Here is a 17,317-nt window from a genome sequence, read left to right as displayed (position 1 = left end):
GACATCAAAAAATAAAAATTAATAAAAATAATAATAAATTTAATAATTAATAATAAATTTATTATTATTAAATAACTTTAATAAAACATTTTTTATAAATTGAAAATAAGTTTAAATTAAAAAGAATTTAAAACACTATAAACATTTGAAACACGTGTGTTGACAGTTGATAGATACGTTCTGCTGGTTAACAACACTTTCGAAAATCGGATCAAGTCGTAGAAGTTCGAGTAGGACACGAAGCCGCAAACAGACAGAACTTCGGTTAAATTCGTAGTCTCTCGGGAAAATCCGTGACTTTTAATATAAAGTTTTACAAAATGTGAAATAAGTATACGGATATATGTTATTTTTCTTACTATTTTGTGAAATTATTTATTATAATATTTCGTATTCTGTGAATTCATAAAGAAAATACTAATTTTTAAAATAAATATACTAATTCTTATTTCTTAAAATAATAGTTACTCTTAAATTCATTATATATTTTCATAAAAACTGTAATAGTAATCAATATAGGTGCACTTTTTCCCTAAATTGTAACATTTATATTAAACTCTAATATGAGTTTAATACTTAGTAGTATGAATTTTCTTTCAGTGTGGTAGTGATTTGTGTACTTATAAGAAAATTTTGTCTATGTTTTATTGTGGGATTAACTTCAATATAGAGAAATGAGAGTGACTCATTATACTCTCTAAGTCTGAAATAGTCATTTTTGATTAATTCACAGTCATTTTTAACTAATTCAAATAGGGCGGATTCGTTTACTGTGAATTAGTCAAAAGTTACTAATTCAATCTGTAACTAATCTACCACTAAATGAATTAGAAGTTTCAGTTTCTAGATAGGTATACATAGGTAGATGAAGTAGGTAATGCAGACGTATTTATTTTGAAAATAGACAAAAATTATTGCTTAAAAAATAGGAAACGATTATATTTTGTTTTTATATAGTTTAAATAACGTGAATCAATAAAAAAAATCTATTTATTTCATTTTCGAAATTATTCTGCGATAATTACTGGTGGGAGATGTCACTAGGATTTGAACCCATTACCTTGTCCCTTATAAGCAAATTGACATAAACTGTTTATCAAATCGCTAATAAATAAGGTAAAGTCGATTTGTTTTCTATACAAATTTAATTATTATATAAATTTGTAATTAGAGTCTTATAAATGTGCCAATATTGATTTAAATTTGTTAATTAAATTAATTAACATAACAACAATAGTTTGGAGTGTTTTTTGGCCATCTAGGGTAAGTCCGGGGGAGTTGGCCATGCGGGAGAGATGGCCAATTCAAATATTTTATACACTGAAAGAAAATTCATACTACTAAGTATTAAACTCATATTAGAGTTTAATATAAATGTTACAATTTAGGGAAAAAGTGCACCTATATTGATTACTATTACAGTTTTTATGAAAATATATAATGAATTTAAGAATAACTATTATTTTAAGAAATAAGAATTAGTATATTTATTTTAAAAATTAGTATTTTCTTTATGAATTCACAGAATACGAAATATTATAATAAATAATTTCACAAAATAGTAAGAAAAATAACATATATCCGTATACTTATTTCACATTTTGTAAAACTTTATATTAAAAGTCACGGATTTTCCCGAGAGACTACGAATTTAACCGAAGTTCTGTCTGTTTGCGGCTTCGTGTCCTACTCGAACTTCTACGACTTGATCCGATTTTCGAAAGTGTTGTTAACCAGCAGAACGTACCTATCAACTGTCAACACACGTGTTTCAAATGTTGATAGTGCCACAGAAAACATTTATAATTATTAAATTTATTATTATTTTTATTAATTTTTATTTTTTGATGTCATCTTTACAATTATTTAATTTTTATTTGCAATAAAAATTTTTATAACAATCATAATTTTTAATCTGAAAAAAAAGAAAAATCTATATAAACAATTAATAATAAAAATGAACCCAGCGTAACCTCTATAAAATTACACCATTGGCACTAGTAAACTATTTTTTATTATTAAGTTATTATAAGTAAACTTCTTTCTCGCAAGTGGTAAAAATATTCAGTAGTTAGTATATAAGAAAACGATATATGCCGACCCCCAGCGACATTTATCGTTATGCGTATAGAATTGTAAGTGTAGGTTTCGTTGCGATCGTGTAATGTCTATGTATAAGCGAAATGAACGTGCGTGTTCATTAGTATGTGTATTAACCTGTATCGTAAGTGTGAATGTGTTGTTCCTAGTCTCACTCCTCTTCCTCCCGAGAATTAACGGAAACGTCCGAGTTTCCACTTTTTTTCCCTTTTCTTCCGACATTCTGAATTTTTCGTATAAAGTTTTACAAATATTAGAACGCTACATTCCATATAATGCAACAACTCTATGAGAATTTAATATAATATTTTCAAATATTGGTAATCTTTTTACGTTCTTTCTACAATAATTATTAATATTTGAAAAAAGATTTTAAGTTGGAACTTTAATATAAAGTATATTGAATTTTAATAAAAAGTACACTTTTCCCTAAATTCTAAAAGAATATATTAAAATGTAATACGCATTTTGTTATTTTTTCCTATGAAATTTCTTTCAGTGTAGAATTTGCTGCTAGGTATCGCTCATTAAAGATTAGTTCGCTTTGTTTTGTGGCAAAACACAATTAAAAGAAAAAACTTGACGAAAAATATTGAAAAAGTATGTAAAAATCTGATTTATTATTTTGACTAGTTCGGAAAAAAGTGATGAGTTTACGTTTCTCACTGGTGTTATGTTATTTTATAGAATAATTTTGAATTTCATGTTTTTTTGTAAAGTACATGACTCATGCTTTGTCATAATTTTATATTTATTCAAAAATTTTATTTATTTATTTATATTTTAGTTGTGTCAATTTGTCTCCTGACATTAGGAGAGATAGCCATACTGTTTAATTATTGGCACCCTTGAGATTCGTGTGTTTGCTAAAAAAAACATTAATTCTGTGGCAAATGACATTTTTTATGACATATATTACAACAAGACACTCCAACAAAGATTTTCAAATTTAAATATGATCAAATAAAATAATCACTAATGTGTAATTAAATCTTAAAAACGTTTATAAACAATCATAACACAGGTATTCAAAATAACACTTTTTTATATATATAGCGGAGTGGTTTCCTATGTATTTTTGTGTGCTGAACCCGATTCCGGGTTCCAAAATTGCGTATCACATCAGGATTTTGAATAAAGTAGAGGTAAAGTCTCCAAAAACAGTGTTTTTGAGGGTTTTCATTAATTTTTTATCCCTTAACCAGACGTGCTAGACACTTATATATGAGGTAAAATTCCTGAACTGTCACAGGTCCAAAAATGAAGTCTACGGGATCGAGCCAAGATTTTCAGGGATTGTTGTCCTATTGGATAGATCTTCGAATACCAAGTATTGTGAAGTTTTATCAAAACCTGTAGGATGTGGAGGGGGTTGAAATTTCCCACTTTTGATGAACACTCACCTTTTCAAGCCTTTGTAACTTTTTTCCTTTTTGTCGTACAAAAATTTCACTATAAGGTTTTTTTTAGGTTTTTTTACGTACATTTTGATAAAAATTATTAATTTAAAAAAAAAAATTTTTTTGACCCTTTTTTTGCAAAAATAAAAATAAATTTGTATTTTTCTCGACAAGAGGTATTTTTAATTTTTTTAAAAATATTTTCATTCGAAAGCTGAGATTTTTTCCGATGAAATATGTAATTTCCAGGAGGGCGTTTTTTTTTTTCTTCGAGTAATGAAAAAAAGAGTAAAGAGGTGCACCAAGTATCTCGCGCAACTGATGCGACGCGACATCTGTTTATTCATTGGTATATACAGCATAACTTTACGCTAGTAAATTTCATGAAACATTATTATTTCTCTACTTAATTAATATAATATGTGATTAAGAATATCATATTTTGTTGTATTTTAATAATTGAACAAAACTCATAACGACTAACCGGATTCACTAAAAGAGTTTTGTCAGGTTTTGTCACTCAAAATGTTTTAGTTATATAATATATTTTATTTACTATTTTATATTTTTCTAAATTGAGTTAATATTTCGTTGATACCAATTGAGAGTCATTTATAACGTTTAAAAGATTCATGTTTTCGTGAATGTTATAACATGTAGAACATATAGTCCATTCCAAGTTTCTATAAGGCAAGAGTATCTATACATCTATTTGCATTAACTAGTTTGTACTGTTTATTCCTATTAACTGTCGATTAAGAATTTTCAAAGTTTAGGAAAGGTGTCTTTCTGAAAGTATTATTTTGACAATGACGTCAAGTCTGATAAAATCCTGGCGAAGCCAATGCTTTAATCCTCTAAATAAATTTCGGCACAACTCGGTTAATTTGCGTCAGGTTTCCAAAAATCTAATTTAGACATACCAACAGACGCAGTAGTGTGCGTCTCGTGTAGAGTTGAACTTTATAAATTAGCGAAAAAACGGTCGTTAGATTCTCCTCAAGCTGAAACTGGACATTCGTAGATTTTATTTTTGAAGAACTAGAAAAATTTAAATCACTTTCATCATCAGAAATATCAGTTTCAAAAATTCTTTCATGATTTTCATCAACATTATCCGATTGATGCGGATCAGGAATGGTTTCAGCTTGAGGAGAATCTAACGACCGTTTTTTCGCTAATTTATAAAGTTCAACTCTACACGAGACGCACACTACTGCGTCTGTTGGTATGTCTAAATTAGATTTTTGGAAACCTGACGCAAATTAACCGAGTTGTGCCGAAATTTATTTAGAGGATTAAAGCATTGGCTTCGCCAGGATTTTATCAGACTTGACGTCATTGTCAAAATAATACTTTCAGAAAGACACCTTTCCTAAACTTTGAAAATTCTTAATCGACAGTTAATAGGAATAAACAGTACAAACTAGTTAATGCAAATAGATGTATAGATACTCTTGCCTTATAGAAACTTGGAATGGACTATATGTTCTACATGTTATAACATTCACGAAAACATGAATCTTTTAAACGTTATAAATGACTCTCAATTGGTATCAACGAAATATTAACTCAATTTAGAAAAATATAAAATAGTAAATAAAATATATTATATAACTAAAACATTTTGAATGACAAAACCTGACAAAACTCTTTTAGTGAATCCGGTTAGTCGTTATGAGTTTTGTTCAATTATTAAAATACAACAAAATATGATATTCTTAATCACATATTATATTAATTAAGTAGAGAAATAATAATGTTTCATGAAATTTACTAGCGTAAAGTTATGCTGTATATACCAATGAATAAACAGATGTCGCGTCGCATCAGTTGCGCGAGATACTTGGTGCACCTCTTTACTCTTTTTTTCATTACTCGAAGAAAAAAAAAAACGCCCTCCTGGAAATTACATATTTCATCGGAAAAAATCTCAGCTTTCGAATGAAAATATTTTTAAAAAAATTAAAAATACCTCTTGTCGAGAAAAATACAAATTTATTTTTATTTTTACAAAAAAAGGGTCAAAAAAATTTTTTTTTTTAAATTAATAATTTTTATCAAAATGTACGTAAAAAAACCTAAAAAAAACCTTATAGTGAAATTTTTGTACGACAAAAAGGAAAAAAGTTACAAAGGCTTGAAAAGGTGAGTGTTCATCAAAAGTGGGAAATTTCAACCCCCTCCACATCCTACAGGTTTTGATAAAACTTCACAATACTTGGTATTCGAAGATCTATCCAATAGGACAACAATCCCTGAAAATCTTGACTCGATCCCGTAGACTTCATTTTTGGACCTGTGACAGTTCAGGAATTTTACCTCATAAATGCAATTTCTGGTACTGCATTTAAAATACATTTCAAACGCTCAAGGTCTTCAACACCAGTTCCTGAAGTAGCGGCAGTATATTTAATACAGTCGGGATGTTTATCCGCAAATTCTTTCCACTCTTCTATTGTATAATATTTATGCAGAATTGTAAAAAATCCGTACTAAAAGAATAAATAAAAAAAAAATTTTTTTTCTTAATTATTACAAAATAACTCATCACAATTAATTTTATCAATATATGAATTAAAATTGATTTATCGCTTAAAAAAAAAATTGTTGCTTTACTTTTTACCAAGCATTTAAGAAATTTTAATTTATCCAATTTTTTCTTTTTTTTTTACAAAAAGAAATGAAAATTTTTATTAAAAAAATTTATAAATAGTGACATACATTACTAATACTATTTAAATAATAAAAATTATTATTTTCTGCGTAAATAAATAAATTAATAATAATAATATATTTTAAATAGAAGTAATTTTTTTTTTTTATAAACGTCAAACGTTATCAAAAATTTAAAAATACCTTTGCCAAAACTGTGGCTATTTCAAAAGTTCCAATCGTCTCCATATTAGATGCCGTCACGGGTATTCCATTATATGTTTGTTTTGAATGGCGAAACGTAATTTCTCGATACAAATCCACCTAAAATATAATATTTGTCAAAGAAAGCTAAAATTTAGATAGATAGATTTTATTTCTCCATTGTGTACTTTTGAAAGCTAAAATTTATTTTTTCGAATTTTCCATTAACAGAAAATTTTTTTTTTTTTTCATTTCATCACGTGAGATTTCCGTCGACCCTTTAAATTTGGCAAAATATATTTTTTTCTTGTTCTGTAGTGAAAAAAAAGAGATACGTATTTTTTTATTTTTTTGAAAAATTTTCGAGTTATGAATTTTCAAAATTTCAATTTCTTCAATGAAGACCTATTTTCAATGGCTAAAAACTCAAAAAAAAAAAATGAATTTTTTCAATTTTTGATAAGAAAAGAAAAGATTCAGTTTTTCTTTTACTTTTCAATAATGTTAACAAAAAATTTTTTTTTTCATTTTTTATTAAAAAAATATCCATTTTTTATAAACAAATTAAGTTTTTTTTAATTTGGATATGATATTTTTTTAATTTTTTTTTTTTTAAACATATCAGGAAATACTACCCAGCAAACACGTTCTATAAATGTTCTATAACAGTGATGTCACAGTTTTACAGAACAGTTGTTACAAAAGAGTGACAGAACTGTTCTATATTATGATAACGTCACAGTTCTATAACAATGTTATGTAACATGTCTATAACACGAAAGTCACAAATGATCTGTAACTGACGTTCCAAGGTAGTTCTAGAACTGTGCTAGAAGAATGTTATGTATCTGTTCTGAAATTTTGTTGCAGTTAAGTTCTAGAAAACATTTGTTATTACAAAATGGAACAATTCTGTAACTATGTTACGTCACAGTTCTATAACACAATAGTCACAAGTGACCTGTAACTGACGTTCTAACGTAGTTCTAGAACTGTGCCAGAACAATGTTATGTAGCTGTTCTGAAATTCTGTTGCTGTTAAGTTCTGGAAGACATTTGTTACTACAATTCGGAACAATTCTGTAACAATGTTACGTAACATTTCTGTAACACGTTAGTCACAAATAATCTGCAAGTGATGTTCCAACGTAGTTCTAGAACTGTGTCGGAACAATGTTATGTAGCTGTCCTTTGTCTTAAATATAAAGTTAAATTTGAACAGTTTAAATTTGACAGTGCCGTATATGTGGTTTTATATCCAAGATAGTAGTTGCTTATCTTAGGTTTTTTCTTTTTCTATTAATTTACATTGAAAATTCTGAAACACTTTCTCCGAACCAAATAATTCATGTTAATGCCATTAAAAGAAAGTGACTCAAAATTAATCAAAATAATAGCTTCATTGTTATTCCACTTCTGCACGTAAATAATTAATTTGATGTTGAATGTGTGATGCATATTTTATACTTGTAAATATATGTGACACAGACAGTTAAAAGAGACCTACGGTCCGAAAAAATCAATTTTCATTTTTTTATTGATTCTTATAGTAAATAAGCCGCTCTTTCCAACGCATTAAACCGCAGCTTTCTAGCTGCATTAGTTTTTTAACAATTTCACTTCAAAGTTAGGTACCTTGACAAAAGAAAGTACAACAAAATCAAATTTGACAAACTTTTCTAAAATTACACCAGCACACAAAAAAAAAAAATTTCGAGTGCGAAGACCGCCACATGGTAGGTTCTCTTCCTTAAGATGTATCTAAAGAGAAAATCCTAGTCCGACCTCGAGTTTGGTTCTTGTTTCATTTTTACAGGCCTGGTGGGGGGGTGTAGTTTGAGAAATTAACATATATGGGAATTTAATTTCTTTTATCAACTGAAAGTGAATGTTTGCTTATTCTAACTGTGGATTTTGATTCAGTGGCTCTAATTACATGAAAATTTAATAAATACACAAATTTAAAAATGGCGGATCCAATATGGCGGACCTAAAATGGTGGATTTTTTTAAAAATTTGCTTGGATTTCCTTGAAACTTGTTACTAGGGGGTTTTTCGGGTCGCTGATTACGAATTTGATGTCAAATTTTATAAATTCAATATGGCGGATCCAATATGGCGGACCTAAAATGGTGGATTTTTGAAAAATTTGTTTGGATTTCCTTGAAACTTGTTACTAGGGGGTTTTTGGGGTCGCTGATTACGAATTTGATGTTAGTTTTTCAAAATTCAAAATGGCGGATCTAATATGGCGGACCTAAAATGGTGGATTTTTGAAAAATTTGTTTGGATTTTCTTGAAACTTGTTACTAGGGGGTTTTTGGGGTCGCTGATTACGAATTTGATGTTAGTTTTTCAAAATTCAAAATGGCGGATCTAATATGGCTGAAAATTTTCGAAAAATTGTTTGGTTTTTGTCAAAAATTGTTATTTTGGGCTGTTTAGATTACTGAATATGATTTTAATGTCAACTTTAATACATTAAAAATAGCGTATTTGAAATGCCGAGTTACGGTCGACTTATTTCGAATTTAATTTGAATTTGTTTAAAACATTAAGACTTATTAAAAAGACTTCTTTTGAAATGGGCCGAATTTGCGATTTTCGTTTCATAGTTTAAATTAGCAAAGTAGTAGGTGCGAAATTTTTTCAATCTTAACTTATGTTGCTTAGAAGTGTCAGAATCTTATTCAGCAACCTAAACAGCCCAAAATAGCAATTTTTTACAAAAACCAAACAATTTTTCAAAAATTTTCAGCCATATTAGATCCGCCATTTTGAATTTTGAAAAACTAACATCAAATTCGTAATCAGCGACCCCAAAAACCCCCTAGTAACAAGTTTCAAGAAAATCCAAACAAATTTTTCAAAAATCCACCATTTTAGGTCCGCCATATTAGATCCGCCATTTTGAATTTTGAAAAACTAACATCAAATTCGTAATCAGCGACCCCAAAAACCCCCTAGTAACAAGTTTCAAGGAAATCCAAACAAATTTTTCAAAAATCCACCATTTTAGGTCCGCCATATTGGATCCGCCATATTGAATTTATAAAATTTGACATCAAATTCGTAATCAGCGACCCGAAAAACCCCCTAGTAACAAGTTTCAAGGAAATCCAAGCAAATTTTTCAAAAAATCCACCATTTTAGGTCCGCCATATTGGATCCGCCATTTTTAAATTTGTGTATTTATTAAATTTTCATGTAATTAGAGCCACTGAATCAAAATCCACAGTTAGAATAAGCAAACATTCACTTTCAGTTGATAAAAGAAATTAAATTCCCATATATGTTAATTTCTCAAACTACACCCCCCCACCAGGCCTGTAAAAATGAAACAAGAACCAAACTCGAGGTCGGACTAGGATTTTCTCTTTAGATACATCTTAAGGAAGAGAACCTACCATGTGGCGGTCTTCGCACTCGAAATTTTTTTTTTTTTGTGTGCTGGTGTTAGTCAAATTCGCTTGAAACTCGTTACTCAGAGGTTTTCGGGGTCGCTGATTACGAATCCGCTGTTAGTTTTTGAAAATTCAAAATGGCGGATTCAGTATGGCGGATGGCTTTTTTAAAAATTGATCGGATTCGCTTGAAATTCGTTACTCGGGGGTTTTTGGGCTCGCTGATTACGAATACGATGTTAGTTTTTAAAAGTTCAAAATGGCGGATCCAATATGGCGGATGACGTTTTTAAAAATTGATCTGATTCGCTTGAAATTCGTTACTCGGGGGTTTTTGGGGTCGCTGATTACGAATCCGATGTTAGTTTTTAAAAATTCAAAATGGCAGATCCAACGAAATTTTTGACTTTTACACAAATTCGAACAAATTTTAAATGTTGTCCTCCATATTGGATCCGCCATTTAAAATTTTTAAAAACTAACATCATATTTGTAATCAGCGACCCCAAAAACCCCTGAGTAACGATTTTCAAGCAAATCCGATCAATTTTTAAAAAAGTCATCCGCCATATTGGATCCGCCATTTTGAATTTTTAAAAACTAACATCATATTCGTAATCACTGACCCCAAAAACCTCCGAGTAACGAATTTCAAGCGAATCAGATCAATTTTTAAAAAAGTCTTCCCCCATATTGGATCCGCCATTTTAAATTTTTAAAAACTAACACCATATTCGTAATCAGCGACCCCGAAAATCCCCGAGTGACGAATTTCAAGCGAATCTGATCAATTTTTAAAAAAGTCATCCGCCATATTGAATCCGCCATTTTGAATTTTCAAAAAATAACATCATAATCGTCATCAGCGACCCCCAAAACCTCCGAGTAACAAGTTTTAATTCATTAAAACGTTCACAAGCATCAAAACCAACTTGCTAAACTTCAAAGTCGTTTTTCTCGAAATCTTTTTTTCGGATCGTAAGTCCCTTTTAACTGTCCGTGTCACATATATATTTCGCCCTGATGTAAATTTGTAATAAAAAAAATTATTAATTTCATAATAAGACATGTTTTGTGTATTTGATATATAGTTATTTGAATATTAACTTTGTGAGTAACAATAGTAATAAAATTCTATTATATTAACAAGCATAAAGCATTTGTGCATACATTTGTAAGAAAAAAGCAGTATGTCAAATCAAATTAACTCGATATAAACATTTACATTTAATTTTTTAATGACATAAGAATGTGTTAAATATAAATTATATAACCTAATAACAACTTTATTATGCACCACAATAGTACAGGGTGTCCTAAAATTTTAGGGATGTCTGGATATCGCGTAATAATAGCCTTTTTGACAAAAAATTTAAAAATTTGTTCAGAATAGCAAAATATGTTAAAATATGCAATTTGATTTTGTTATTCTGAACAATCTTTCATTTAAGTTTCTTTTTCTCAAAAATAAGATCGTTACAAAATACCCAAATGTCTTGGAAATTTCAGGACAACATGTATAACAACACTAGATCGTTGTTACATTCACAGAAAACTAAAAGGTATTAAAATAAGCTGCAACACTTCTTATTTTAATCAAATGTTTCTTATTTTAATCCATTTTGGTATTAAAATAAGTAAAAATGGATTAAAATAAGAAGCGTTGCAGCTTATTTTAATACCTTTCAATTTTCTGTGTTACTGTTCTTCTCATTTAAAGAACTATGATACATATTCATACTGAAACAATGTTATGTCACAAATATAGATTTTTGTTCCTACACTGTGATACGTTTACGTAACACATATATAATATTTTTTTATCCTTGTTACGTAATTTAGTTACGTAACAAATACAGAACTCTGTTCCTTACTGGTTACATTCCTCTTTTCATAGTTATTACAACACAGTTCTAGAACTGTTACAAATGACTTTGTAACCGCGTTCTAGATTTGTTACATATCTGAACATACCTGCTGAGTACGACGTTTTGCGTAACCAGTGACTCACACGTTCTTAACCAGTTACAGAACATGTTCTCAAGAAATTTGTAACAGTTCTAGAACAGATATATAACAGTGTTTGCTGGGTAAGAAGATTTTGCAAAAAAATTTAGAGTGGGCCGATAAGTTTTATAGGTTTAAATAAACATTTAAACACCGCGCGCAGCATTTTTCCCATTTTTGAAAATTAAAAAAAAATTGTAAAATTGTTAAAATTTTTTTTTTTCATTTTTCATAGTAAAATATGAGTTTAGATTCCAAAAAAAAATAAAAAAAATAATTTTTAACAATTTTTTGTAATTTTGCACATTTCTGAAAATTACAAAAAATTGTTAAAAATTTTTTTTAAAAAAAAAGGCAGCCGCCCACCACGCAGAAAACGTACAAGAGGCATTTCATATGAGAATACGGGGTCATGTCTCGGATTTTTCTCAAAATTCGGTAAATTGTAGTGATAGTGGTGCTAAATAAGTGTACAAATTTTGAATCTGAAATTTTTAATATTTTTCGAGATATTTACAATAACAAATTTGAGCAAAATTTTTTTGCTTTACTTATAACTTTTTTCCTATTAAAAATAGAGAAAATGTTGTAAATGTTTTTTACGCGAAAGATTTTAAACTTTTAGAAAAAAATTATTTTTTTTAAAAAAATATTAATTTTTAAACAATTTGTTTAAAAAATAAAATTTGTTTATAACTTTTAAACATGTTCTCCCTCATTTAGAAGCGCGAAAAATATCATGAATATTTTTTAAGTCATAATAAATCGATGATCAAATTTTTAAGATGGCATTATTTTTTGTTTTCGAGATATTAATTAATTAACTAACAAAAGTTAATAAAAAATAAAATATTTTACGAACAAATAAAATTAGAGTATTTTTAAAAACGCCATTAGAATGCTTATCAAAATTCGCATCCAACAAGCCCTATATGAACTATTTTGGATAGGCGGGTGTTAAATTAATAATTAATAATAAAAATTATTTAAATAATTAATAACATTTAAGGAAATTAAGATAAACCGTCAATTCTTTTTTTATTTGGAAGATCATCTAATTCTGTGTCAAAAAAAGAATATTAAGTATTACCAAGAATCAAAAATTAATTATAAAATGTTATTTAGAAAAAGACTGAAAAATAGCATGCCGAGTAGGTAGGCAGCCCCCTCAAACTTGTGTCGTAGGGTGCTGAAACCTCAATTTTCAATAATCATCTGTTAATAATTAAGATTTGTTAAAAATGTTATTTATACTGGTTTTATTTAACACAGAAATAGTTGATCTTTCAAATGAAAAAAATAATTGACGGATTATCTTCATTTCCTTAAATGTTATTAATTATTTAAATAATTTTTATTATTAATTTAACACCCGTTTATTAGAAATAGTTCATATGCGGATTTTGATAAGCATTCTAATGGTGTTTTTCAAATTACTCTAATTTTATTTGTTCGTAAAATATTTCATTTTTTATTAACTTTTGTTAGTTAATTAATTAATATCTCGAAAACAAAGAATAATGTTATCTCAAAAATTTAACCATTATACTTATTTAGTATATGGACTTACTTTAAACTAAAAAAATATTATTTCATACTTTAATAGGTAAACGAAATTATATACTATTAAATGATAAAGCAGTTTGGTGTGATAATAGTTAGTTTGTTTTTTCCGTGTATGTAAATAGAAAACAGATGATCGAGTGACCGCTGATATCCAGTTTAATAATAAAATAATAATAATAATAATAATAATAATAATCGAAAGTGCTTCCTGTTAGATTTATGAGCCAAAAGTTTTCAACGTTCAAATGAACGAAAATTTTTTTTTCAACTTCTTTCAAGTACGAATTTTATTACAAAATATTGTTTTAAATATCTAAACATAATTTATTAATTTAATAATTGTTTAATTTACTGTTTTATTTTACATTGTCATTATAATTTTGATAATTTTTAATAATTTATAGATTGAAAAAAATATTTCGTTCATTTGAAATAAATATTATTTTATTTAATAAATTATAAAATGTTCTGGTTTTAATCAGAGAGGAATTGAGAGTAAGCACGTAATGCAAATCGCGCTTTTTTTTTATAAAATTTAGAATTCTAAATGTTCTCTCTTCGAATGCATAGTTGAATAAGTACGAAATTCGTTTTCAATAAATCTTATCATAATTATTATAAATTTTTAATTAAAAAATGTTTTTCTTAAACGTATGGGTGATTTCACGTGAGATTTCAGTCGACCCTTTAAATTCAGCCAAATATAATTTTTTCGTGTTCTGTAGTGAAAAAAAGATACTTTCTTTATGCAAATTTTCGAGTTATAAATTTTCAAAATTTCAGTTTTGTAAATGTAGACAAAAAACTGGATTTTTTCAATTTTTGCCAAGAGAAGAAAAGTTCCAGTTTATCTTTTACTTTTCAATAATGTTAACGAAATTTTTTTTTCATTTTTTATTAAAAAATAAAAAAATTTTATAAACAAATTAAGTTTTTTTAAATTGGAATATGATTTAAAAAAAAAAAATTTTAAACATACCTGAAAATACTAAGAAATACTGAAAATAACTAAGATTATAGGTTTAAATAAACATTTAAACACTGCGCGCAGCATTGTGCACATTTCTGAAAAGTAAAAAAAATTGTTAAATTATTGTTAAAAAATTTTCTTTCATTTTTAGTGAAATAAAATTTCAGGTTTCAAAAAAAATTTTTTTAAATAATTTTTAACAATTTATCAATTTTTTTTACTATTCAAAAATGTGCACAATGCTGCAAGTGGTGTTTTTTTTAAATACATAAAAATATAAAACTTATTGGCTGACTCTAAATTTTTTCACTAAATCTTCTTCTTATTTTCAGGTATGTTTTAAAAAAATCACATACAAATTAAAAGAAATTTAATTTGTTTATAAAAAATTGTTACTTTTTTAATAAAAAATGAAAAACAAATTTTTTTGATAACACTATTGAAAAGTAAAAAAAACTGACATAATTTTTATAAATATTATCTTTATTTATTTAATTTAGTTAGTTTAATTTAGTTCACATCATAATGTGAAACTAAACACCATAGAATATTCTATACAAATTAATAATGTATTAAATTGTGGGTAATTTTAATAGGTATTGACAACAATGTTTACAATTTAAATTTTAAGAATATTCTCATTTTATTTAAAATTAAATCATTTTTTACTTGGACAAGCCCAAAGAAAAAATAATTAATTAATTCACAAAAACAATTTTTCTGATTTAAAAACCTATAAAATATTTTTTAAAATTGATTATTTTATTTATTTATTTTAAGTTAAAACATTTAATCTCTTGACAAAATGTTTTTAAATTTAATATTTTAAAAAATGTAAGCTACTTATAATGTGTAAGCATTTACAAATCGAAAATTTAAAAGTATAATATAAAAAAAATTATATTTTTTTATAAACTATTAAATAGACATAAAAAATTGATTCAATTTTAAAGAAAATGAGAACATTCTTAAGAATTAAATTATAAACATTGTTGTCAGTATTAGGTAAAATTTGTAAATTCTAAAATTTTATTATAATATTACAAAAAATATTTTTCAAAAATTTTAACGGCAAAATAATAAAAAGAATTTAATTTTTCTTTTAATATGACTTTGACAAAAGCACATTATTTCACATTACTAATCTATGATTTAAATGAATTAAATAAATAAAGATAATATTGTAATATCGAAATTTTTTTTACTTATTATAAAATAATTATGATAAGATTTATTGAAAACGAATTTCGTACTTATTCAACTATGCATTCGAAGAGAGAACATTTAGAATTCTAAATTTTATAAAAATTTAAAATGAAATTTAAATAATAAATTAAAATTGTATTTTAATTGAGGAGCCGGATCGTAGAACCGATTCTTCGCTCTCTCCGGAGTCCCTCAAGTGAGCCAGCTTTCAGCTGCGCGGGGGTCTTGCGCATTAGTGAAGAATCGGTTCTACGATCCGGCTCCTCAATTACTAATTTAAATTAAAATTTCTAAATTTAACCTTAAAAATATTGTCGGTTAGTGAATTGTTTGAAAAACCGGCTCATATACTGCCGTCCCAACAAGAGTAGCAGTAACTACATTTTGGTTAAGTCACAATTGGTGGCAGTGGCAGTGGCAAGTAGGTGACTCATCCTAAATGCAGATACGGTTATTCTTGTTGGGGCGGCAGTATACTTTATCTGAAAAAAAGTCAAAACATTGGATGAGGCCCGCACGGTTCGTTTTCAGTTTGTTTCTCTAATTCACGCAAAGATACACGAGCCCGCCCGATCAATTCCGAACGTCATTCGGCTTAGCCATTACATTATGCGTATGTGTGTAGCCTCACCGATTTAAGGAATATATATAGCTAACCACCTAAGCTTCGATATTTTGACCGCGAGGGGGCAGACTTTAATAGAAAAGCGCGATTTGCATTACGTGCTTACTCTCAATTCCTCTCTGTTTTAATAAAAAAAAATGGTTCAAATGTAATATATATTTAGAAAAAAAAATTAAATTTTAAGATCTAGAATAAAATTTTTATTTTTTATAAAATGCTATGTATGAGAAATAATTTTCTTCAAAAATTTAATAAAATAACAAAATTTTTCTGAAAATTCATTTATAAATAATAAACAAATTTTATTTTAATAATCTAAAATATAAAAATTAATTAAAACTTCAAAGAAAGAAAATATTTCAACCAAAAATAAACCCAAAGAAATAAATAGAATTCCAAAATCTCAGCTCATATTTTCTTCAAAAATATTATTTATATTTTTTGAAAACAAACGAAAATATATAGATTTATTATATTATTATTTTAAATTAATAATACAGAAATAAGATAATAAATATCAATTGTTTAGGATCGACAAATTTTCAAACGAATATTCAAACAATGAAAGAGAGTTAAAAAATATTTCCGAAGAAAATGATTTATAAATCTCTAAATTTGAATTGATGAAAAGTGAGCTACTAATTTAAATTAGTAATAATTTTCATTAATTTTTAGTCACTTTTTAACATTAGTAAAAAAAATTTTTAACTACTAAATCAAAGAGTAATATTTTACTAAAAATTAGTAAAAATTGTTATTAATGTAAATTAGTAGCTCACTTTTCACTAATTCAAATTTAGAGAGAATAAATATTAAAATTGAATTGTTTATTAACCCAAAAAAAAATATAATTACTCACATCTGATCTGCTTTTTAATGTACTTCTTTTAGGACGAAGTAAAACGTCCTTAAAATCTAATTTTATGTCATTTATAACGGTAGGCATTTTGATGAGAAATTATTTCTATTAGACGATTTCTTCTTCTTCATGTCCAAACTCGAACTTGCTTGAATTGAAACTGAACAAAATTTTTATAAGTTACAAACCTTTGGGGTTGTCTTAAGACTAGACCTTTTGAATCATGTTTTCTGTCTCTTTTACTCCTGTTGTCTGTCTCTGTCACTCTTATTGCTATCATGTGAAGTTAGCCGAGTTGTGACCGTATCTAATGGTATATAT

The 17,317-nt window shown here is 27.0% G+C and overlaps 1 protein-coding gene across 1 annotated transcript; it reads right to left on the bottom strand.

The window, feature by feature from the left end:
- Positions 1-5,803: 5,803 nt before the first annotated feature.
- Positions 5,804-17,175, bottom strand: LOC127286026 (GMP reductase 2-like). Its single transcript, XM_051312309.1, has 3 exons — positions 16,997-17,175; positions 6,360-6,479; positions 5,804-5,995 (listed from the first exon to the last, which is right to left on the bottom strand). Exons 1-3 carry the CDS (start codon positions 17,081-17,083, stop codon positions 5,819-5,821), a joined length of 384 nt encoding a protein of 127 aa, XP_051168266.1. The 5' UTR covers positions 17,084-17,175; the 3' UTR covers positions 5,804-5,818.
- Between the last annotated feature and the right edge of the window lie 142 nt (positions 17,176-17,317).

The sequence above is a fragment of the Leptopilina boulardi genome, unplaced genomic scaffold (assembly GCF_019393585.1).
Source record: "Leptopilina boulardi isolate dan_hultmark-lab unplaced genomic scaffold, ZJU_Lbou_2.1 LbouV2_121, whole genome shotgun sequence".
In the NCBI taxonomy this organism is placed as follows: domain Eukaryota; kingdom Metazoa; phylum Arthropoda; class Insecta; order Hymenoptera; family Figitidae; genus Leptopilina; species Leptopilina boulardi.
The sequence above is the reverse complement of the archived record's forward strand: the minus strand, read 5'-3'. Positions and strand labels throughout refer to the sequence as shown.

Coding starts and splice junctions, on each gene's coding strand:
- LOC127286026 (XM_051312309.1), bottom strand. CDS start 17,083: ATGCCTACCGTTATAAATGACATAAAATTAGATTTTAAGGACGTTTTA. Junction 6,480..16,996: donor CATTAAAAAGCAGATCAGAT/GTGAGTAATTAT, acceptor ATTATATTTTAG/GTGGATTTGTATCGAGAAAT. Junction 5,996..6,359: donor TAGCCACAGTTTTGGCAAAG/GTATTTTTAAAT, acceptor TTATTCTTTTAG/TACGGATTTTTTACAATTCT.